This window comes from Pseudorca crassidens, chromosome 4 (assembly GCF_039906515.1).
Source record: "Pseudorca crassidens isolate mPseCra1 chromosome 4, mPseCra1.hap1, whole genome shotgun sequence".
In the NCBI taxonomy this organism is placed as follows: domain Eukaryota; kingdom Metazoa; phylum Chordata; class Mammalia; order Artiodactyla; family Delphinidae; genus Pseudorca; species Pseudorca crassidens.
Window position 1 is genome coordinate 75,678,654 of NC_090299.1, and position 23,661 is coordinate 75,702,314.

The 23,661-nt window shown below is 42.2% G+C and overlaps 1 protein-coding gene and 1 long non-coding RNA gene across 18 annotated transcripts in view; one reads left to right on the forward strand and one right to left on the reverse strand.

Moving 5' to 3' along the window:
* The window catches only part of HOPX (HOP homeobox), a 66,337-nt gene extending 56,942 nt beyond the window's left edge, over positions 1-9,395 (reverse strand). The window contains exons 1-2 of one of the 2 annotated variants that reach the window (XM_067736130.1): positions 8,777-9,395; positions 1,846-2,642 (exon numbers count right to left, since the gene is read on the reverse strand). In XM_067736130.1, coding sequence (XP_067592231.1) covers positions 2,565-2,642; positions 8,777-8,920 — 222 coding nt within the window. In that variant the 5' untranslated portion in view covers positions 8,921-9,395 and the 3' untranslated portion in view covers positions 1,846-2,564. Of the gene's footprint in view, positions 1-1,845; positions 2,643-8,776 lie in introns of those variants that run through there. The other variant, XM_067736131.1, reaches the window with a different exon arrangement.
* The window catches only part of LOC137223755 (uncharacterized), a 241,897-nt gene that overhangs the window by 38,301 nt on the left and 179,935 nt on the right, over positions 1-23,661 (forward strand). The window lies entirely within an intron of this gene.

Consider the following 23,661-nt stretch of genomic DNA (forward strand, 5'->3'; position numbering starts at 1 on the left):
AGGGCACTGACTCTTTCCCTGAGGCTGCCCAGCAGTGCAGAGGTGGAGACTCAGGTACATTTAAGATTTCACTCCACCTGCTGAACACTAAATCAACCTAATTAAGGTTGATGACACCGAGAAACTAGGGCAATGGGTAGGCCTCTGAAAAACTGACAGAGAGGAAAACTTGGCAAAGTGGTTGGTTGCAGTTGTGTGGTGGTTAAGGACTGTGGTATCATCAAGGAGTACTTCAAATGCAAAAATGAACAAATAAAAAACTTGGCTCTAGTTAAACATATATATTAATTGAATAATTAATTAGTTAAAGGATACCTGATCCTCATTCCCTTCCAGCACCTGCTATTTAAGGACTGTTGACTCTTGGGCCTGATAAACACAGGAAGTGATCCTTCTGTCCTAAACGTGCTTCTCAGCTCCCAGCTAAAGGCACACTCTCTGCCCAGCTGGTTAACTCTTCTTGTCTCAGATGGCTTATTCTAGAATCATGTCTCTGGTGTGCTGGAGAAAGACTTCTGAGCTGGGGCTTAGACCTGGTTTAGCATCTCTCTCATTGCCTGACATGGGCAAATCTCCATGCTCTGTCTGGATCTGCTTTGCCTACAGTCATATTAACAGCACTTTTCTTTTTTCTCTCTGTTAGTCTGTGTCTATGAAAGTGCTTTGAAAGGTAAAGAATACTCTCTCTATGTGGGTATGTATGATGTGCTCACATTCCTGTATTGTCCCCACCTCCTCCCTTCTTTCTTTCCAGAAAGTGATGTCAGTATCCAGCCCTGTGCTGACAGATTCTCAGACTACCATCAATTAGGTTGCAGAGGAGCAAGCCAGATGAGGCTGTTCTGCTCAGACTGTGGTTTCACTGTGTATTGTTTAGAGAAGAATCTTGTAAACATTTGTATTCTGCATAACTGCTAGTATTTCTTATTCTGGGCTCTTTATTTTAGAGAACTGAAAAGACTGTGCCTGCGTTGTAGGTAAGAGTTCAGAAGTGCATACCAGCATCATTCTGGGCTGGGCTGGCAGACACTGCTAGTGGCTTTTCCAATATCCACCCTCCCCTTCTTTCTTACCAACAGAACCCTAATTTTTCTCAAGGCAGTACTATGTCCAATTAAAAAGGCTCACCTTCCCAACTCCCTTGCAGTTGGGAGTAGCCATGTGACCCAGTTCTGGCCAATGACATGTAGGGGGAAGTCCCTAGATGGGGGCCTCCAGGAACCTTTTTTACAGGGAAAAGTCTTAGCTGGCATTTCCCTTTGTTTTTTCCTTTTTTACTTGAAATGCATCCATCTTGTCTCCATAAACACAAGAGCCACATGCTAAAGATAGGAAAGTAGGAAGATAAAATGTCTGCAAGTTCTTGGCAATCTTAGGGAGCAACCTACCTGCTGATTTCTTATGTAAAAATAACTAATCAATTAAACAAACATACAAAAAGCCTATTTGGTTAATCCATTGTAATCAAGTTACTGCTCCATGCAATCAAACGCAATCTTAACTAATGGACTGCTAAGATGTTTAATGTGCTCTGACAGAAAGTGGATGCAAATCCACTGTAGAGTCCTTTAGAGCAGTGCTGATCAAGCTTTCATGTGCATAGACACCACCTGGAGAGCTTGTTGAAAATGCAGATTCTGATTCAGTAGGTCTGGATTGGAGTCTGAGATTCTGCACTTCTCGCAAGCTTGCAGCTAATGCTGATGACGCCAGTGCTGGACGACTCTGAGTAGCAAGGATTTAGAAAATGACAGCTTTTTTGTCAGGCGGCTTCTGTGTTGAGCTATTCTGTTTTTCTTTGATATGCTTATTATTCAGTTAAAAATCTGCAGAGGACTCAATGCATTTTCAACAAAATGTTAAGGTTTTATTTAGAAAATCATTTTAGAGACAAAACACCGTTCATTTTGTTTAGCAAAATGAATTTAACAAATGCATTTAAATAAGGTAAATTCAAGACTTCTGTGGATTTTTTTCCTTAGTTACTTGATCTTCTGCCAGTGGAAGTTTCTGTCTTCCAGCCTGAGTGCTTTCCAAGTTAATTCAGCTATAATCCAAGGAACTGCTTTATGGAATCTGAATAACTCAAATTCACTCTGTATTCTCACTCAATCTCAATGTATTAAATGAAACACAAGGAAAATGACTTAGGGAAGTAGAATTAGAAGGAAATGTTTCTCCCTCTTGGTCATGTTACCTTTTCAACAGAGGCCTTGTCTGCTCTGAAATGGATGGTGAAAGTAAATTGTTACTGGGAGGTGATGGTCAAAAAGAAAACTTAGATGGTTTTCACACCGTCTGTCATCATGACCCAAAGGAAATGCAAGCCACACCACTTCCAGCCAAGCCACTGGTTTACACAGAAGCTGCCCATAGCTTCCTATTGTTATTTTCTTTTCTAGTTATATACATTAAAAAAAAAATACAACGTTGTGTTAAATAGGAGGACAGCTAACAGAGGAGCATATGACACTACACTGAAAAACCAAAAGAGCTTGATTAAGTTGAGGAGAGAAACAGCAGATGGTCTTCATGCAGGGAAGCCGCCAATGACCACCATCTCCTCAGTCTGTGACGGATCTGCACTCTGAGGGTAGGCCTTCTGACAGCCGCCACTGGGCCAGGCGCTGCTTGAACCATTTCTGGAGGAGGGAAATGTGCAAAATTACCTGTCACATACTGAAAAACTGAAATGTCCATTCCCTTTCTAAAAGTAGCTTCTGTGGCCCAGCTGGAAAAGAGGAAAGCAGTCTGAGTCCCTGGGGATGGTTCATCTCATTGTGATACTTATATTTCTGCCTCAGGACCTTTGTACATACTGTTTTCTATGTTTAGAATATCTGACATTCATTATTTATCTGATGATAAATAATTCTCAGGGCTCAGCTTAAATAGAACCTTCTCAATAAGGCCTTCCCTAACCATTTTATCAAGTAGATTCTCCATCCATCTCCTATTCTCTGTGTTCATACTTTGTTACCTTCACAGAACTTTTAATATCTGTAATTAATTTATTTGTGTATTCACTTGTTTTTAATCTACATTTCCTTCTAGAATATGAGATCCATGAAAGCAGAGTCTGCATCCATCTTATCATCATTAGCCCCTAGCATAAGGGCTTAACAGAGATTAACAAATGTCTGTTGAATGAATAAAAGAAATAGAAGCATCTCCTTGATGCCCCAGATAAATCTGTATGGCTGCTATACCTCATCAATGTGTGATGATCTCAAGGGCCTTGGTCATCAGTAGCACTTAGTAAGAATTTGTTGAGTAAAATGAATGAAAAACTAAGCGCTGAACAACCTTGGGGCACTCCTTTCTGAGGATCCATGGAGTAGTCTAGACCAATCGTTCCTGCTCCAGGGCCACTGAACAGTGAGAAAAGAGCAAGTGGGATTCCCAGTTTACTCAAAATCTTCTAGCTCTGTGTGACCCAAATATTCACACCTCGCAAAAGTGACCATGGATTTAGGAAAAGCCCCAGATGGGATACTTCTAGACAAGGTACCATGTGAGGGCTAAAACATATTTTACGCATTTTAAAATGCATATAAAGGTATATAGATCTGCCTTTATTATACCCCTGAAGGGCGGGGGATTCTGCAAAGTGGAGATAAGGAGACCCATGCTGGGGAATAGTCTGGGGTATGAACCAGGTTGGCCAGGAGGAATCTGGATTTTTGAACAACAACATTGAAGAGGCAATAGTGAAGAAATAGAAGCAGCAAGCATTAATCCACATGGGAGAGGATGAGTAGAGGGCTCTGTGGGAAGGCAGGACTTCCAGGCTTTATTCTCCTATGCTTCCCAACCTTTCACACATCATGGCACACTTTGAGAATGAAGACGTTTTCATGTCATACTGCTTGGGTAGGTGACCACTGGGGGCTCTGCAGTCCTGGGCCCTGCCAACAGGAAGCTTGTTGTAACCAACTGGCTCAGAACTTGAGGAAGTTAGAGCGCCAGTCAGCTCAACTGTAAATGAAGAAGTAAACTTAGGGGCTATCTACTGTCCCTTGTAGTGTTTCTAAAATTTACCTGTTCTAGGGGTCAGTAGATGACGGGACAGAAAGGAAGCAAAAAGAACACAGTTGTGGGATGGGTGCCAGACCTGGAATGTGCTGATGGAGATGGTATGGTGAGAAACACCTTAGAGGGCTCTGACTTGGCACAGCCAGATGCAGATTCAACCTCTGAACAAACAGGGTGGGCTCTAGGGCCATGCGTGGGAAGACCTCATCTCTGCGGAGATCTAGGGAGTCAAAAGGCATTTCAGCATAAGCCCAAGATGAGAAGAAAGGGCGAGAACCACAGGGGAAGGAGTGCTTCTAAGGCTCAAGGTCTGTAGAGCTAGAAGGGAGCGAGCCCACAGCACGGCCTAGGGCTCTGCACCAATGCTCACCTGGCTGAACAGCAAGGGACAGCCTAACACTTGTCAAGATCAATTGTCTTATATACCTTTGTACTGTGGGGTGGCAGCAGAGAAAAGTAATCTAAAGCCAAGGGCAGCAGACTACTCGTAGGGAAGGCTTCTCTTTGGGGGTTGCTCTCTGGGTGCCATAGTTCACTCCTGGAGATCTCCAACCTTAAGGAGAATAGAGAGCTCATGTATCTTTGGTGGCTTTAACCAATGTTCTACTGCTAAAGGTGGGCCTATTTGCTTCTGTGATCCATGTGTGTATTTAGTTAACTCTGGAATCTGGTGTGAGAGCAGCATAGTTCCAGTTTCATTAATGAGGTAGCTCTGCAGGGGTTTCAAGGCTACGGGGTCTGATTGAACAGAATTTGCAGTTTCTAGAGCTGAATAAATGGCAGAGTTTTACAGACTGACTAATTAAAGCTTGGAGGGGGACAGGCTTATTTTCTATCAGGATTCCTTTAAGACAGAATGATTGCGCTGGCTTCATTCAGAAGAGCCACCCACACCTTTATACTAGTAATGAAGCAAAATATTAACATACAGTTACTGAAAATAACTTCAGCAATGACCAAATCTGTGAATCGGTGAGTTGGCATCCAAATGATTAATAAATTGCACCCTAGCATTGGGGGATGGGAGGAGGTTCAAGAAAAGCTCAACTGTTTTCCACAGATATATATTTTTTAAATCACACATGTATATAATAATTTAGCAAACCAGTTGCTCTCCAACAAACGTCATTAAACACCTTGCTTGCTTTTTTCACCTCCAGAGCTGAATCTTATCGCATCTCACTCACATCAATCCTAATTTTCCACCTGGCTCTCTCCTTCTCTTCTTTGTTTCAGTCATCCCCTGGGAAAGACATTCATCCCTTGCTTGCTTATGAATGGATGCCCTCATTAGCCTTGCCCATTGATGGAGGTTTATTTACTCTGAGAGAACAGATGATAATTAGACACTGGGATGGGGAAGGGGTGAGGCAGAATAATATTGTTCCTGTCCTTTTCTCTAGTAACTAACATTTCATTCTTTTTAGGAGGAGACCTTTAGAGGTCTTTATTCCATTGATAAGACATCTAACAACTAAAACTAGGGTTCTAGGAAGAGTCCCAGGACATCAAGAGGGGATAAAAATCCTGGAAACCAATCTAAGAACCAACGCCAACTATACTGGGATTGAATCAGTGATCATAGAAAATGGAAGATCATTCTAACCTCCCAAGGGGCTGATAAGACCTTTCCCAGCCCCTTCTCACACTGACTTCAAAATAATGAAAGACACAGGGGTCGAGATTCTGTAAGTTTTCTCTAATTTAAATATAGGACATATCTAATTACTGTCATGAGAAAAAAACCATTCTAGGACCCCAGCAAATGCACCTTAAAAAGTTATTTCCATTAGAGCATCCTTCACTTCATTCTGGGTTCCTATAGGTGTCCCTCCCCCCCCCCACCACCCCAAGTAAAGAACATTGTCCTACAGTGGGACAGTTATAAAGAGGTCAAAGGTCCCAGTCAGAGAATATTTCAGCATTTTAGTCCCTCTTGCCTTTGCCAAAGTATCAGCAGTGTGAATCAGCTTGAGTTAACTATCTCATAGGACCATCACATGCTTATTTTTCTTCTCCTAGTGTTACTTGTTCTAGGAAAATGAATATGAATCCCATTCTGGAAGTGGGTGGTATTAGGCATAAGGGACCAAGCATATGAAAGAAATATTATTTGGGCTTTGATGACCTTTTCTCATGGAAAAGGGCAATGCTAACAAATAGAAGAAACAGGGCAAGTGCTGATACCAGACACTGCTTATGTTTAGGCCCAACAAACCTGGCCTCCATCAGTTATTTAAAGGGTCCCCACAGGGAAACCATTCTCACCCACCAGTAACATGGGGGTGAGAGGGTTGGGAAGGGGTTACGGGAATGGGAGGGAACGATGGGAAGTTGGAAGATGAGATCCAATCTGGTAAGGGATGACGGAGGGTTACCTAGGAAGCCTCTTTCCCTGAAACTGCTAAATTTTGCCTCTCTCTGAGCTCTTGGGTCTCAGATGCTTCCCTGTGGTTGATGCCGGAAGACAGAGGGGAAAGCTGAGCCGTGGCAATCTCAGGGAGGAAGAAGGTGTTAGCCTCACGGCAGGAAAAGGAAGCAAGGAGCCCTGCTATGAGGCTGACTCATTCCCCCGAATGCTTACTTCAGGGCTGAGTCTACCATTTACTCATTTGAGGATGGGAGAAGTGTGGGGGGTGGGGATGGGAGAAGGGCTGCCTGAAAGGGGCAGAGGAACCTGCTCTGTAGGGGTCTGAACTGGCTGACCTCAGTTATAGAAGGGTGCCCTCTCTTTCTTCCTGCCCCCAACCTGATCTCAGTTCAGTTCTCTCATATAAGGTGAATCTTGAGGAAAGATTGAATATAGCCTGAGATGACTGTCATTTACTGCATGGATTTTTTTTCAGTGCTTCCCTCCCACCCCACCCAGTTGTTTCCACTCCTTTTCTGTGGAGACAAAACAGCATGGTAGTTAAGCATCTGGGCCAGGGGGCCAGACTGCCAGGGTTCAGATCCCAGCACTGCTACTCCCCAGTGGTGGTCTTCAAGTTATTTAAACTTTCTGTACAGTGGAGCCAAGAGTGCCCATCTCATAGCATTGTTGTGGCAAATAAATGATTTAGTACTCGGAGAGTACCTGGAGCAATAGGCGGCACGTGTCATCTGTTACAAAGGCCAGCATAACCATTCTGCTTTAGGGAATGACAGTCACTTGCCAAGGGAGAATCAGGCTAATACGGGGCCCATGGTAAACCCACAGCCTTAAAGCTGAGTTACTGTCTCTGTGATCACTCCTCTTTTCTAAATATAGTGTGGGATTGTAAATGACAACAGTTCAGCAGGCTGCCTCCTGGGGAGAGCTGGGGTTCTGAGAAACATGAGCTGTTAGGCTTGGGTTACAGTACATCACCTTCCATTAAGTTCTGGTTCTGGCTAGCCAGATATCTGTTCCCTTTGCAAAAGATTGATATGCTGGACTTTCTGTTTGACCTAGGAGAGGGAGGATTTTCTATGGGCAAGTTCTCCAAAGGCTTAATTAGTAAAAACTCATTTTGGGCTTGGGATCCCAAATGGATCTTGGGGTCTTGGTTCTAGGATTCACTGGAGCACCCATTACAAGCTTTTAAGCCTCAGCTAAGTATGATTCATGGTGAGGAGAGAACAAAATGTCTGACTGCTCTGGTCTATAAGTTGGGAAGAATAAGAAAGTCTCTGCTTTAGACCTGCGACTAGAGGTGTGAATTGCTTTGGGCTCCCATGGGAGAGGTGCTAGAGGAGTTCCAAGTGGCATCATCATGCAGAACTAATTGTCTTTCCATGACCAAAGGGGAAATAGAAGAGTTTAGACAGGGGTTTAAAAAAAAAACAAAAAAAAAAGTCAGTTGAAGGAGCCAATACTGCACCTACTGTACCTAGCGGTTAAAAATCGTGGGCAGTGTTGCATTCTCTACCCTAAACAATTTTCAGGATAATAGAGGAGGTTTTAAAATAGATAAATAAATCAATGCACTTATGGTGACATCTTTTTCCTGTTCCTTCAGTTGTAATGTCAGATGTCTACCTTCTCAGAAAACTCCAGAAAAGGACCCTAAACCTTAGAGCCGTGGAATTTTTAAAAACAGGAACCAAATCTCCCTGGCTCCGTGCAATTTTAGCTCTGCAGCTAACCGGAAGCTGCAGCGCGATGTGATGCAAAGAGCATGCTTAACGACCTGTGCCATCACGGCAAGTCTCTCCCTCTAAACCTCAGTTTCCTCGTTTACCAGACCTGAGCACTGAATTTATAGCTGATCACTAAGATCTCTTCCAGCTCTGACACTCCCTCTGAGAATAGATTTGAGGGCGCTGGGCTCAGAGGGCGCACACTGCACCTCTCCTAAAGGTTTCGCTTCCAGCCCAGAGGAGAAAATAAACCCGGGAAAGCGAGACAAAAGTGGGCCAAGGGACGCTGCTCCCAGCCCAGAGGGAGGAGAGAGCGTTTATCCCGTGCTGTAGGGGAGAGTGGAAAAGCAAGGAGAAGGGAGGGTGGGCGTGGGGCTTCTAAGCAGCTCCCGCGGGAGCCACCGGGCTGGGGTGGAGGGACAGACCTGGCGCCCGTGGAGCCGGGGAGCTGGGATGCTGCTGTGGGAGCGATACAGGTCTGGGCTCCCGGGGTACGGGCAGAAGCGACGAAAGAGCCGGGGGAAGGAGGCCAAGCGGGAGCCGAGGGCAAGGGCGACCCCCAACCTTCTCGAGATCTCCCAGGCGAGGGTGGGCGCGGCGGGTCCCCGCGGGCAGGAGTCGGGCGCGCGCGGGGGCTTACCTGGGTCTCCTCCTCGGAAAGGCCGGCCTCGGCCGCGATCAGGCACAGCGTGGTGGGGTCCGGGTGCTTGTTGACCTTGTTGAAGTTGTACTCCAGGATCTCCACCTGGTCCTCAGTGGGGCCGCTCGCGGTCTCCGCAGACATGGTCCCGACACGGCTGCGGGAGAGGGAGAAGCGGCGGGGTGAGCGAGGCCCCGGGCGGGCGGGACGCAGGGAGGAACGGCGATCCGGAGCGCTGCCGGGCACCTTCAGCCCCCGGGGCTGTCCCCGCCCAGGGTCGCACGGCGCACGGGTCCCCGGCGCTGCAGGCTGCTGCGGGAGCCTGCCCGGGCTCCTTCCAGGGGCGCGCACCTAGGGGTCCCGCCGCTGAGCTGCGCGTCCTTGGGCTGCGCTCCTGCCCCGAATTTTTACAAGCTTCCCCGGGGTCAGTGGTCTGGGGTGGTGGGAAGAAGCTGACGCCGCGCCCTCCCGGCCGTGAGCCTTTAAGGAAGGAGTGGAGGAAGCGCGGCGGTGATTTTGAAAAGCCGTCTTCAAAGCTTCCTCCCGGGAGAAGGAGCTGCCCTGGGCACAGTCCTGACAGATGGCGTGGCTGGGCTGCCCCGAGTCCGCGGCGGGGCCGCCTCACCCGTGCGCGCCCTGCCGCCTCTAGAGTAGTTTAGCACTTTGCAGCCCTCGCCCGGGAGGGCTGCACACCCCTACACCTCCTTCAGGGAAATGACCCACAGGACAGAAGTTACTTCTCAAAGTTGGGGAACTCGGGGGGCGCTTTTAATCTCTTCCTTTTACAGAGGTGAAGGTAGGTCCGCAGTGATTTACCCCTGCAGTTCCTAAGGCCGGGAACAGCGTAAGGAGAAAGTTCCACCTGAGGGCTTGTGTGAGTCACTCTACGATCTGCGACCTCCTTCTCCTTCCCTTCACCCCCGATTTTTCTAACTAAAGCCATGAGTCAGAGGCCTCCAGTCAACCCGGCTGTTCACTTCCCAGCGTGGCCTGGACATTGTTCCACAGGGTCCACCAGAGTCCACTGCGCTATGTTCCTCCCTAGATGAGGCCTTCCAGGATAGAGCCAAAACCCAACTGAGGAGGATCTACAGCAGCTGTCTTTGAAATCAGACATCCCCTCTAATTGTGTTAAAATTAACTGTAAAGTCAAGAGAATTGGTCGGTTACCAGCTTCAAGGTCTCTTGTATTTCCTTACTTTAGAGCCAAACGTTACTCTAGCAGATCGGGGGCAACATGACTTCCTGCTACATCTCTTATACCTAAGTAGCCTCTGAAATGGGACCAAAAAACGGCAGATGTGCACCCCTCCCCTCCCCCCAATCTTAGATGTATTGAGGTATAGGAAGTTAGACTCTAACTTCTAACTATAGAAGTTAGACTCTATCTTCAAGTTCCTGGCTGAGCACTTGAGACAGACAGGTCAGCACTTGCCATTGCTGACAGTAAAAGACAAGCACAAGTGTGGGAATCCCGTTGGTTTGTTGTTTTAACAAACAATTGCACGATCGTCCAGCACAATCCTGAGTAGGTTTTGCTGTGGTCTGTGCCTGGGGATGAGCCATACTCCACTGATCTGCCTGCATAATGTCCCTGATGCTGTGACAACCTTCTCAACAAGGACTTGCATCCTGGGCTCCCTGAATAAATGTCTTTCCCTCTCCTCTTGGTCACCTGAAGAGGCTTCTCAGGTGAGACAAGAAGCCATTCTACTGTGAGGGATTCTGGGCTTAAGCCAGTTATCAGGTCATAGTGAAATCTTCATGATTTTAGGGAGTTCTGTGCTCCCCCGCTTAATCTGTCCCAGTGATTCCTGTCACAGTGCTGAGGAAGGACGGGGTCAAGCCAGGTGGTAAATGCCTCTTCTCCTGTTGGCACCATCTCCCCCTTTCTCTGACACAGAACTTCAGAGCTGGAAAGAACCTTGGTGACCAGCAACCTAGAATGGAAAGCCTTGGCTTCAGTTTCAGTCCTGTGCTCTTCTAGACCCTTCTCAGCGGGCCATTCTGTCTTTAGTTTGGCAGAAAAAAATCAGGAGGGCAACCGTGTAAATGCAGGCAGGGGCTTGTTGCAGTTTTGAATGGGCTTTGACTGCCCTCGTAGGACACCAATTCCAGCCAAAGCTGCCCACTGGAACCACCCACCACTGCACATTTTGCCTGAAAAAACAGAGGAGAGGGGAAACTGCTGCCTCTGATTTAATTCCTTGCCCTAGAAAGGTTCCGTCTAATTCCAGTTACACAGTTATGCTGGCTCTTCCAGGAAAATTTTTGCTGCTGCTTTGTAGACTCCCCAGTCCTTCAGAAGTGTTCATCAAAGGTACAGATTTCTAAACTGGACTCAGATTCAAGGACTGTTCTACATGTACTTCTTTCCCTCTTTTGGTTTTTTAATTGCTATTATATAATCCATGGGTGACTCATGTTCTTACATTTAATCAGGTGCATCTTCTCTTACATTTTTGCGGCTCTCCGTTAACAGGACTTTGTACGAGATTTCATGGATAGGTCCACTTGACTTTAAAGTACTCCTTGGGTTAGTTGGCTGAGGGCCATTGGACTTGGTTGGCTGCTAAGGATACTTGTGGAAGGACAATTTGAAAGTACCTACTTCTCTAAGGTACACTAAACAAACAAACTTGACTTCTAGAAATGAGGATGGAAGATCTAACCACGATAGAGATATCTGCCTGTCATTTCTCCACAAAACTCAGTCTCTGTTATTTCAGCCCTCTTTGGTTGACATGTGTTTGCTGCTGCTTCTCCATTTCTTCCCTCCCTCTCTTTCTTTCAAAGGAAACTTATAAATCAAATCACCCTAGTAACCTTGGCCTTATAAAACTTCTCAACTCTTTCCAGTAAGGAAACTGTTGAAAAGTATCTCTGAAGGTAGTCTAAACAATGTCAGATGAAAAGAACTAGAAATATTTTAAAGCTGCTTAAACTTTAATCTGAGCACAAGTTCTATTGTTGCTGTAGTTATTCATATGAAACATTCAAAGAGTAATTTGTCCTGTGGTTGTGTTTTCTTTTGTGATTGGGGGAAGACAATGCATAAACCTTTTCAAGAGATTAGATGAAAACTGCTGGCTTTTTTCTAAATTCCAATGCCTGGGTAGACAATGTGTGCCAATAAGACAGCTTTACCTTTGTCCCCTAATCCTGTAGTCATTTATTTTAAAAGTATCTACCTATATGAACCAGCTCATGGAGAGTGCTACAAACTGGAACCTGCAGAACTCTCTTTAGGGTCACATTTACCATCTTCTCCTCCCCAACCCAGCCATTCTGACCTCTTCGTAATGCCGCTAATTCTAAACCGAGAGAAGAAGATTATCAGTGGCAGATACTCCTCATAAACAATCCCATGGTGAGCTGACCAAAAGCAAAGAAAGCAGATGGATCATTTTTTAGTGTTGTCTCCCAATTTACTTTAGCCTGAATCTCCTTTATGCTCACGGTGGACTTTCTGGAAGCAGTGGGCTCTTGAAGTATTCTGTGTTTTCTTAAGTGAGAAAAATAATATACCACCATTTCCCCGAGAGAAGTGGTGGGTCTTCAGAAGTGGATAGAGTTTCCTCACTTGTCACTCACTGAACTACTCTGGATGGGGTTTAAGGGGGGAACACGCAAGCTGTCAGTGTTTCTCAGAAATTGACAAATGGGAGTGGAATATCGATCTGCTTCCCCGGGTTAACAACAAGGCTGGTTTTCAAAGAAAGGATTTTTTTGTTTTTGTTTGTTCTTTACTTATGAACCTGGTGGTTAATATCCTTAAGCTTAGGATAGTTCTCATGCCTGGCTGGGCCTCAGAATCACCTGCAGAAATGTGCAGGCACACTGCTGACCTCCTGAACCAAAACCACATTGTAGGAATCCAGCATGGGAGAGACACAAAAAGTATCTCAGCTCTCACAAGAGTTTGCAACTTAATCATTAAAATCAACTGTAAATGTTTAGAGCTTCTTATACCTTATACCGTTAAGATGCTTTAAAGTATCTTCTAACTCTGATGCTGTATATCGTCTCAACGCTTGAGTAGACAGTATGTTGAGGTAGTTTTAAAAGAATAAGCTTTTAAAAATATACATTGGAGAGGAAATTTAGACGTTATGCTATTTACCTTTTGTATATATGGTCAGGAATGTGGAAATTGTCTTTAAAATTATGAATTATTAAGAGAAATTGCCCCACGCTTTCAAAAATTCAGAAATAATAGAAAACTCTTTAAATTTTTTTTTCAGAAAAACCCATTCTTTTGTCGAGATCAGAGTTTAAGAAAGCAGGTCATCAAAAGAAGAATTCCTTCCACCTTGTCATACGAATTTTCATAATTGATTTAGAAGCCAGAAATTACAGTGGAAGAGATTTGTCAACCTTGACAAATGATTATCCTCTAAATTCTTAAATTTTCCAGTGAGGGTAATGCTAAAGTTTAAGTTATGGTTTATATAGACAATTTATATAATACAACTTAAAACTGAACATTAGATTATGAATGCACCATATACACATAGTATCATCGCTGTCTTCAGAGAAACAAGATTCCAAATTTAAATAGGAAAAAACATTTTTTAATGGTCTGTTGATTCCAGTTTTACATATTAAAAAAACTGGAGGAAAAAATACAACAAAATATTAACAGTGTTTATATCTACACAGTGAGACTACAGATGACCTAAAATTTTTCTTCTTTTATTGTTCTGTTTTTTCACATTTACTACCCTGAAATTAGAAATTAAAATTTTTTTCTTAAAAAATTATTCCTTTTTTAGATTAGTTCCATCACATATGTATGGATTCCTAAAAGACCTTTTCTTTTAGTTTTTGTATTTTTTAGATACATAAAAACATCATACTATATGTAATTCTTTTGTTATTGCTTTGTTCATCAACATGTTTCCAAGATTCATTCATATCTCAGCATGCAGAGAACTTCATTCATATTCTGTGCTATTTCCATTTAGTGAATATACTGCAATGTATTTATGTCTTTTCCTGTTGGTGGATATTTGGGTTGTTTCCAGTGTTTTGCTATTATGAACAATTTTCTCTGAACATTTTTGTATATATCCTCTGAAGCACATCTAGGAAGGCTTCTCTAGGAGTGGAACTGGTCATAACGTATGTGACTAGTAGCTTTACAACATTATACCAACTTCTTTTCCAAAATTGTTGAACAAAACTGTACTCCTATCAGCAGTATATAGCATTTCCTTTGCTCTCTCTACATTCTCATCAACGCTTGGATTGTCAAACTTCTGAATTTTTTCCCAAAATTGTTATGTATTCTTTTTGTCCATGAATAATATTTAAAGCTACTTGAAGCTATTTATGTTTCCATCCTGATTAACTTCTTGAGGCTAAAAGGTTCCACATGTTTACTATTTACTCTAAAAACGTATTTCCTGTTCCAGCCCAGAAGGAGATTTGAGGTGTTTTTGGAGGGTTTAGACTCTGTCTCCAGGCTAGCTTGTTATCTCCACTGGTCACCAAGAGCCATACGGAAGATATATGGAAAACGAATTACAGCAGATCTTTTGTCTGTATAATGCTAAAGATGTTACTATCTTCCCTTCTACAGATCTCCTGGGATCAGGACTTGACTCTGCACTTAAAAACTGCGTAACCATATCAATTTATTGTCCCCCGCCCTTAAAGCAAAAATCAAAGTCTCCAGATGCAAACCACAGAGATGGATTTAAAATGACTGAATAAGGAAGAAGAAAGGATGTAGGGATAGATAGGAAGTGTAAAAGAGAGAGATTATTTGGCTGTGGGCTTAAAATAGGATATAAACATATGAAATCAAATAATGTGCTCAGTGTTTGAACGGCAATACCATGATCATGGGGTTGCTGAGTTCTAGTTCAAAAGCAGGTCGCCATTCGTTCTTCCAGTTTCACTCTCAGTCCTCTCTTAGAAATCAGAATGGAATTAGTCCTGTTTTGTGGTGGAGAAAGGTTAACTAACTTACCTACAGCATCAAAGAAAGACTCTGAATTCTTTGATTCTGGCCACAGCTGTAAAGGCAGCTCTTGATGTCATGAGCATCAAGATTGATGCCTACTTCCAAAATGTAGTCTCCTTATACTCTCTTGATGTCAGAAATTCTAAGATATCACTGAATCCCCTACTTGGATCTTTGAGCTCTAATTTTAGTCATAGTCTGTCAGTTTAGTGAATAACTGGGGCTGGGGCAGCCAGGCCATTGCTGACCAACTGTGGGGTCTCCAGCCTCATTCCCTTAGCGGATGCCACAGCCCAGCACTCTTGCAGACCTCCTCACATCTCCTGGGAAAGCCCTAGTATCTACTTGACACCAAGGCAACAGAGAGAAAGGGATCGCCCCTTTCAAGTTTTGTTCTGACTCCACATTTTGAGGTGCAGATACACTGGGGAAATTTGTTCAAGTTTGGTAAGATCTGAGCTCCTAACTTTTGACCCAGTGTAACAGCTACGGGCACACACAGAACCACCCGCCATCTCACAATGACAAGCACGCTGTTCTCCCAGAACATGCTGCACTTGACTCCATGGGGCAGGAAGGCTGAGATGCCAACTAGTGCTTGAATTCATGCCATTCCAACTGGTCGCCAGTGACCATACCATCCCAAGTACGTCTCATTCCCCAAGTTTTGTCAGGCACAGGTGTCATCAGATTTGGTTTTCAGTGTTTCAGCCCTGCTCAGAGGTTGCATATCTCTTAGTAGTTAAGTCAAGGCTTAAAAATATGAAGTGCTGCCTTCTTTTAAGTTTTGCATATCTGACATGTGCTTTTATATGTGCTCTGTGTAATTGCCAATTCAGCTTCGTACTTTCCAGGTCCTCCCCTTTAGACTTGCTTTCCTCTTGGCTTAAAAGCCCCTCGGTTTCAGGAAACCCAGCAGAATTAAGAGTAAGATGAAATTTGAGTTAACGTAGTGAAAAGGTCAAATAATTAGAAATCCTGAATACTAATCCTTTGAAATATCACTTTGCTGAGCCTCCATTTCTTTCATGCGAAGAGGGGTATAATAATACACACCTGAGTCTAGCTCACAGCTCTGTTGTAAAGTTCATCTGATATCATTGTAGGGAAAGCGTTTCTAAACTGTAAAGTGCTTGCTTGTGGAAGATACTGATACTATTGTTCTTTAAATGACCATGAGCAAGGAGTTCAGTAGGGCAGGTCTTCTGGGTGGCAAACTGGTAAGAATCGTTTGTAAGTTTCACTCTTTCTGGAACAGTAACATACAATGGTTGAAATCAGAACCTTTTTTTAAAGAATCAAATGCTGCTTCATTGAAAGATGTGTCTCTGGATGGAGCTTCTCAAGCCTAACACATGGGGGTGGCAGGTTTTCTCATTAGCAAAATTCTACACATTGTACGTTGATTTGAACTTAGTTGTTGACATTTTCACTAAAATATTTGTTTCTTTGCTCACTCCTCACCACCACTCCCTAACTTATTCTTTCCTCTCATCTACTACTGAGGAAGCATCACTAGGACAGAAGATGAGTAGTGAGGAAGTTAATAATAAGCAGGAACAATTATTCTATGAATTGGTGAGTAGATTTTTTGAGGCCATCTTGGCCTATGAGAATAATGACCTAATTGTTCTGAAATAATTTGTTCATGGCTTGTCTTCCCTACCAAATCATGTGCTCTCCTGTGGTAGATGTGTCATCTCTTATACGTTTCCATCTCTCCAGCATTCATTAAGAGTTCCACCACTTAATAGGTGCTCATTGTATGACTGTTGAACTGAATGTAACCAGTGGCATCTGGCATGACTTGATTTAGGACAAAAGTTTGGAAGACGGTGCTCTGTGTTTTCAACAACCAGGAACTGCCATGTTCAAAACCAAAACATAACATTGGGAAAAATAACGTTCTTGCCTCCTAATACCCTTTGGTCCTCACTGCCTCAAATAACACAGAGCTGATTCCTACTTTTGAATCAGATACAGAAACCTCACCTGTTATGATAATAACATCATATATTTTTTAATTGCTGTGTGCCAGGAACAGTCCTAAATGTCTTAGACACATTAACTCATTTAATCGTTAGAGGAACAGTAACACTATGGGTTAGGCACGCTTATTGTCTCCATTTTACACATGTGTAAACTGATGGAAACATATACCTTCCCCAAGGAGATGTATATAACTTGCCCCAGATCACAAATCAAGTGAGTGGCAGAGCGGGCATTAAAACCCATTGGAAAGGTATTAGAAAGTCTAACTTCTGCATCCACGTTCTTAACTACTACACTGCATTTCCTCTGTGTACCAAGTAGCTATGTAGACAGAAGAGCCTTGATGGGTGGTAGTGGAAAAGGGGCAGTAAAACTGAGTGGTGCACCTGGGACAGGAGTCAGGCAGTGTCCTCTGTCTGCTCCGGCTTCCTTGTGGGGCAGGGCTAGTCTGGGAGCAGAGCTTCCCTCCCTGTGACACGATTCTCAACCTTGGTGACCAGACGTGGCTCTGACCCAGCTAAATGGATTGGCTAGAGATTTCAGTTAATACCACCAGCACCACCAGCCAGGCTGGCTTTCTTTTCCCCACATGCTCTTCTTTAATTGGTACAGATGTAAGTGAAAGATGACATTATGTGAATAATACAGTACACAAATGAGAAAAAGTTACAGCATCTGACAGAATGGAATAGAAGAGTTGGCTTCGACCAGACCAGCTGGAGCTTAGTGACTATTGCTGCTGTTTTAATCCCTACATGTACAAAGTTTTGTTGACTTGATTGGGGAACCTCCTAAAACTATTGTTGTGACAAATCCATCAGTGGTTTAGTCTTTTTACTGCCGCTTACAGAAAATAGCAAGATATTATGAAAAGCTATTGGAAGGGAGGGTGTCCGTGACTGATTTCCAGCAGTGAATTAATCATTAATTAACCCTGGATATAAAATTCTTTGCATGCACACTGAGTTATTTTCACTGATAACCCAGCTCATGTTCTAATCCAAAGATTTGTATGTGGAAACATGGAAAAATGATGAAAGCCAATAATAAAACCTTAGACTTCTTCTGTGAAATAAGTGGAGCATTTAGTCTACCTTCTTAGAAATAAGTGGGCAAATGAAAGAGAGCAATCCCATTTCCACAATCTCCTTAGAGGAGATCGCCATCTTGTAAACAGGTCGCTTTTCCAAAGGTCTATCTCCACATGATTGTTACGAATTCAGAAAATCTTTTCTTTAGAAAGAACACTGTAAATTGTAGATAGAATCCCAGGCTAACCCACAAAAGGGAGTGTAACTGAAATGCTATGTATTCATAACTGGTAAAAAGTAGAAAATAATCCTGATGAAATATCCTAGTGAAATTTAATAAGAAATTGTTTCTTTATTTTGCAAGTAATGCTTAAGAAAAAGCAGTTTTATTGGGTTGGCCAAAAAGTTTGGTTAGTGAATATGTTGTTCAATAAAGTTCTTGGTGAAAATGAAAAATGGGTCTTTTATTTTTACTTAAAACCAAACAAACTTATTGGCCAACCCAATAATTAAAATTTGACTTAGAGAGGTGAGGTTTTGGTGCAGATACTAAAGGGGTTTTCAGGGAGCTTTTGAGAATATTAGAGGTTTATAGCACAACTACGATATATGCCAAGTATACACAATAGTCCCTGACACATTGTTGGGAGTTCAGTGAATACTTATTGAATGCATGTTGATTGAACTTCCTTTTCACTTCAAGAAGTATGACTTTTCTTTATCTTGATATAAAGGCATAATAATTAGAGCTGTAGTTTTTGTGTGTCATAGATGAAATAAGGAGGTGGAAAGAGGAAGAAGGAAAGAAGGGGAATGCTGAGAAGTATTCATGTGAAAAGTAGGTCGTCTAAGATATGATTAATGATGTGAATGGTGAACGATAAAGAAAAAGCCAGAGGTTACTTTGCATGGACTTCTCCTCATCCTTCTACCCAAGGAACAAGGAAGAAGAGGGTAGGAAAGATTTTGTGCCTCATGTTTCCTGAGCCAGCCCCTAAGTGGCGCTGTCAGACAAGAACAGTTTAGTTGCTGGCCAGAGCTCTTTGTAGGTGGAAAGAGAAAGAGAAGCAGAATTAAAGTTCTTTTGAGTATATAGCATTAATTACAGAGGGAATGTTTGTATATCTGTAATAGATAAATTATATGTAGGAACTATTCTGCACTCATTAATGAGTGAAATTACTCATTAATGATTGAAAATACTACACTGGTATAGAATAATGGAAAGAGCACTGGGAAAGGAGTCAGACCTGGATTTCAACTTTAACTTCTCCACTTAATAGTCACATGACCTTGGCTGAGGTAGTTTTTTTTTTGTTTTTTTTGGTTTGTTTGTTTGTTTTGTTTTTCTAACTGTAAATGCCTACTTTATTTATTTTTTGCGGTACGTGGGCCTCTCACTGTTGTGGCCTCTCCCGTTGCGGAGCACAGGCTCCAGACGCGCAGGCTCAGCGGCCGTGGCTCACGGGCCCAGCCGCTCCGCGGCATGTGGGATCTTTCCAGACCGGGGCACGAACCCGTGTCCCCTGCATCGGCAGGCAGACTCTCAACCACTGTGTCACCAGGGAAGCCCTATGTTTATTTTTTATTTACTTATTTTTTCTTCTTAGTCATCCATTTTATACACATCGGTGTATATATGTCAATCCCAATCTCCCAATTCATCACACCACCACCACCACCACCCCACTGCTTTCCCCCCTTGGTGTCCATACGTTTCTTCTCTACTCCTGTGTCTCAATTTCTGCTCTGCAAACCGGTTCATCTGTACCATTTTCTAAGTTCCACATATATGCGTTAATATACGACATTTGTGGGCTTCCCTGGTGGCACAGTGGTTGAGAGTCCGCCTGCCGATGCAGGGGACACGGGTTCGTGCCCTGGTCCGCGAAGATCCCACATGCCGTGGAGCATCTGGGCCCGTGAGCCATGGCCGCTGAGCCTGCGCATCCGGAGCCTGTGCTCCGCAACGGGAGAAGCCACAACAGTGAGAGGCCCGCGTACCGCCAAAAAAAAAAAAAAAAATACGACATTTCTTTTCCTCTTTCCGACTTACTTCACTCTGTATGACAGTCTCTAGATGCATCCACGTCTCTACAACTGACCCAGTTTCGTTCCTTTTTATGGCTGAGTAATATTCCATTGTATATATGTACCATGACTTCTTTATCCACTCATCTGTCGACGGGCATTTAGGTTGCTTCCATGTCCTGGCTATTGTAAATAGTGCTGCAATGAACATTGGGGTGCATGTGTCTTTTTGAATTATGGTTTTCTCTGGGTATATGCCCAGTAGTGGGATTGCTGGGTCATATGGTAATTCTATTTTTAGTTTTTAAGGAACCTCCATACTGTTCTCCATAGTGGCTGTATCAATTTACATTCCCACCAACAGTGCAAGAGGGTTCCCTTTTCTCCACACCCTCTCCAACCATTGTTTTTTGTAGATTTTCTGACGATGCCCATTCTAACTGGTGTGAAGTGATCCCTCATTGTAGTTTGATTTGCATGTCTCTAATAATTAGTGATGTTGAGCAGCTTTTCAGGTGCTTCTTGGCCATCTGTATGTCTTCTTTGGAGAAATGTCTAGGTCTTCGGCCCATTTTGGGATTGGGTTGTTTGTTTATTTTAATATTGAGCTGCATGAACTGTTTATATATTTTGGAGATTAATCCTTTGTCCTATGATTCATTTGAAAATATTTTCCCCCATTCTGAGGGTTGTCTTTTGGTCTTGTTTATGGTTTCCTTTGCTGTGCAAAAGCTTTGAAGTTTCATTAGGTCCCATTTGTTTATTTTTGTTTTTATTTCCATTACTCAAGGAGGAGGATCAAAAAATATCTTGCTGTGATTTATGTCAAAGAGTGTACTTCCTGTGTTTTCCTCTAAGAGTTTTATAGTGCCTGGTCTTACATTTAGGTCTCTAATCCATTTTGAGTTTATTTTTGTGTATGGTGTTAGGGAGTGTTCTAATTTCATTCTTTTACATGTAGCTGTCCAGTTTTCCCAGCACCACTTATTGAAGAGACTGTCTTTTCTCCATTGTATATCCTTGCCTCCTTTGTCATAGATTAGTTGACAATAGGTGCATGAGTTTATCTCTGGGCTTTCTATCCTGTTGCATTGATCTATATTTCTGTTTTTGTGCCAGTACCATACTGTCTTATTACTGTACCGTTGTAGTATCGTCTGAAGTCAGGGAGTCTGATTCTTCCAGCTCTGTTTTTTTCCCTCAAGACTGCTTTGGCTATTTGGGGTCTTTTGTGTCTCCATCTAAATTTTAAGATTTTTTTTGTCCTAGTTCTGTAAAAAATGCCATTGGTAATTTGATAGGGATTGCACTGAATCTGTAGATCGCTCTGGGTAGTATTGTCATTTTCACAATATTGATTCTTCCAATCCAAGAACATGGTATATCTCTCCATCTGTTGGTATCATCTTTAATTTCTTTCAGCAGTGTCTTATAGTTTTCTGCATACAGGTCTTTTGTCTCCCTAGGTAGGTTTATTCCTAGGTATTTTATTCTTTTTTTTGCAATGGTAAATGGGACTGTTTCCTTAATTTCTCTTTCAGATTTTTCATCATTAGTGTATAGGAATGCAAGAGATTACTGTGCATTAATTTTGTACCCTGCAACTTCACCAAATTCATTGATTAGCTCTAGTAGTTTTCTGGTGGCATCTTTACCATTCGCTATATATAGTATCATGTCTTCTGCAAACAGTGACAGGTTTACTTCTTGTTTTCCAATTTGTATTACTTTTATTTCTTTTTCTTCTCTGATTGCTGTGGCTAGGACTTCCAAAACTATGTTGAATAATAGTGGTGAGAGTGGACATCCTTGTCTTGTTCTGATCTTAGAGGAAATGCTTTCAGTTTTTCACCATTGAGAATGATGTTTGCTGTGGGTTTGTCGTATATGGCCTTTATTATGTTGAGGTAGGTTCCCTCTATGCCCACTTTCTGGAGAGTTTTTATCATAAATGGCTGTTGAATTTTGTCAAAAGCTTTTTCTGCATCTGTTGAGATTATCATATGGTGTTTCTCCTTCAATTTGTTAATATGGTGTATCACATTGATTGATTTGCATATATTGAAGAATCCTTGCATCCCTGGGATAAATCCCACTTGATCATGGTGTATGATCCTTTTAATGTGTTGTTGGATTCTGTTTGCTAGTATTTTGTTGAGGATTTTTGCATCTATATTCATCAGTGATATTGGTCTGTAATTTTCTTTTTATTGTAGTATCTTTGTCTGGTTTTGCTTTCAGGGTGATGGTGGCCTCATAGAATGAGTTTGGGAGTGTTCCTTCCTCTGCAATTTTTTGGAAGAGTTTGAGAAGGATGGGTGTTAGCTCTTCTCTAAATGTTTCATAGAATTCACCTGTGAAGCCATCTGATCCTGGACTTTTGCTTGTTGGAAGATTTTAAATCACAGTTTCAATTTCATTACTTGTGATTGGTCTGTTCATATTTTCTATTTCTTCCTGGTTCAGTCTTGGAAGGTTATACCTTTCTAAGAATTTGTCCATTTCTTCCAGTTTGTCCATTTTATTGACATAGAGTTGCTTGTAGTAGTCTCTTAGGATGCTTTGTATTTCTGTGGTGTCTGTTGTAACTTCTCCTTTTTCATTTCTAATTTTATTGATTTGAGTCCTCTCTCTCTTTTTCTTGATGAGTCTGGCTAATGGTTTATCAATTTTGTTTATCTTCTCAAAGAACCAGCTTTTAGTTTTATTGACCTTTGCTATTGTTTTCTTTGTGGCATGATATACTTATTTCTGCTCTGATCTTTATGATTTCTTTATTTCTGCTCTGATCTTTATGATTTCGTTTCATAAATATCATTTATTTCTGCTCTGATTTTTATGATTTCTTTCCTTCTGCTAACTTTGGGTTTTCTGTGTTCTTCCTTCTCTAGTTCGTTCAGGTGTAATGTTAGATTGTTTATTTGAGATTTTTCTTGTTTCTTGTGGTAGGCTTGTATAACCATAAACTTCCCTTTTAGAACTGCTTTTGCTGCATCCCATAGGTTTTGGATCGTCGTGTTTTCATTGTCATTCATCTCTAGGTATGTTTTGATTTCCTCTTTGATTTCTTCAGTGATCTCTTGGTTATTTAGTAACATATTTTTTAGCCTCCATGTGTTTGTGTTTTTTACATTATTTTCCCTGTAATTGATTTCTAATCTCATAGCGTTGTGGTCAGAAAAGTTGCTTGAAATGATTTCAATTTTCTTAAATTTACTGAGGCTTGATTTGTGACCCAAGATGTGATCTATCCTGGAAAATGTTCTGTGCGCACTTGAGAAGAAAGTGTAATCTGCTGTTTTGGGATGGAATGACCTGTAAATATCAATCAAATCTATCTGGTCTATTGTGTCATTTAAAACTTCTGTTTCCTTATTAATTTTCTGTCTGGATCATCTGTCCATTGGTGTAAGTGAGATGTTAATGTCTGCCATTATTATTGTGTTACTGTCAATTTCCTCTTTTATGGCTGTTAGCAGTTGCCTTATGTATTGAGGTGTTCCTATGTTGGGTGCATATATATTTATAATTGTTATATCTTCTTCTTGGATTGATCCCTTGATCATTACGTAGTGTCCTTCCTTGTCTCTTGTAAACTTCTTTATTTTAAAGTCTATTGTATCTGATATGAGCATTGCTACTCCAGCTTTCTTTTGATTTCCATTTACATGGAATATCTTTTTCCATCCCCTGACTCTCAGTCTGCATGTGTCCCTAGGTCTGAAGTGGGTCTCTTGTAGACAGCATATATATGGGTCTTGTTTTTGTATCCATTCAGCAAGCCTGTGTCTCTTGGTTGGAGCATTTAATCCATTCACATAATTATCGATATGTACGTTCCTGTTACCATTTTCTTAATT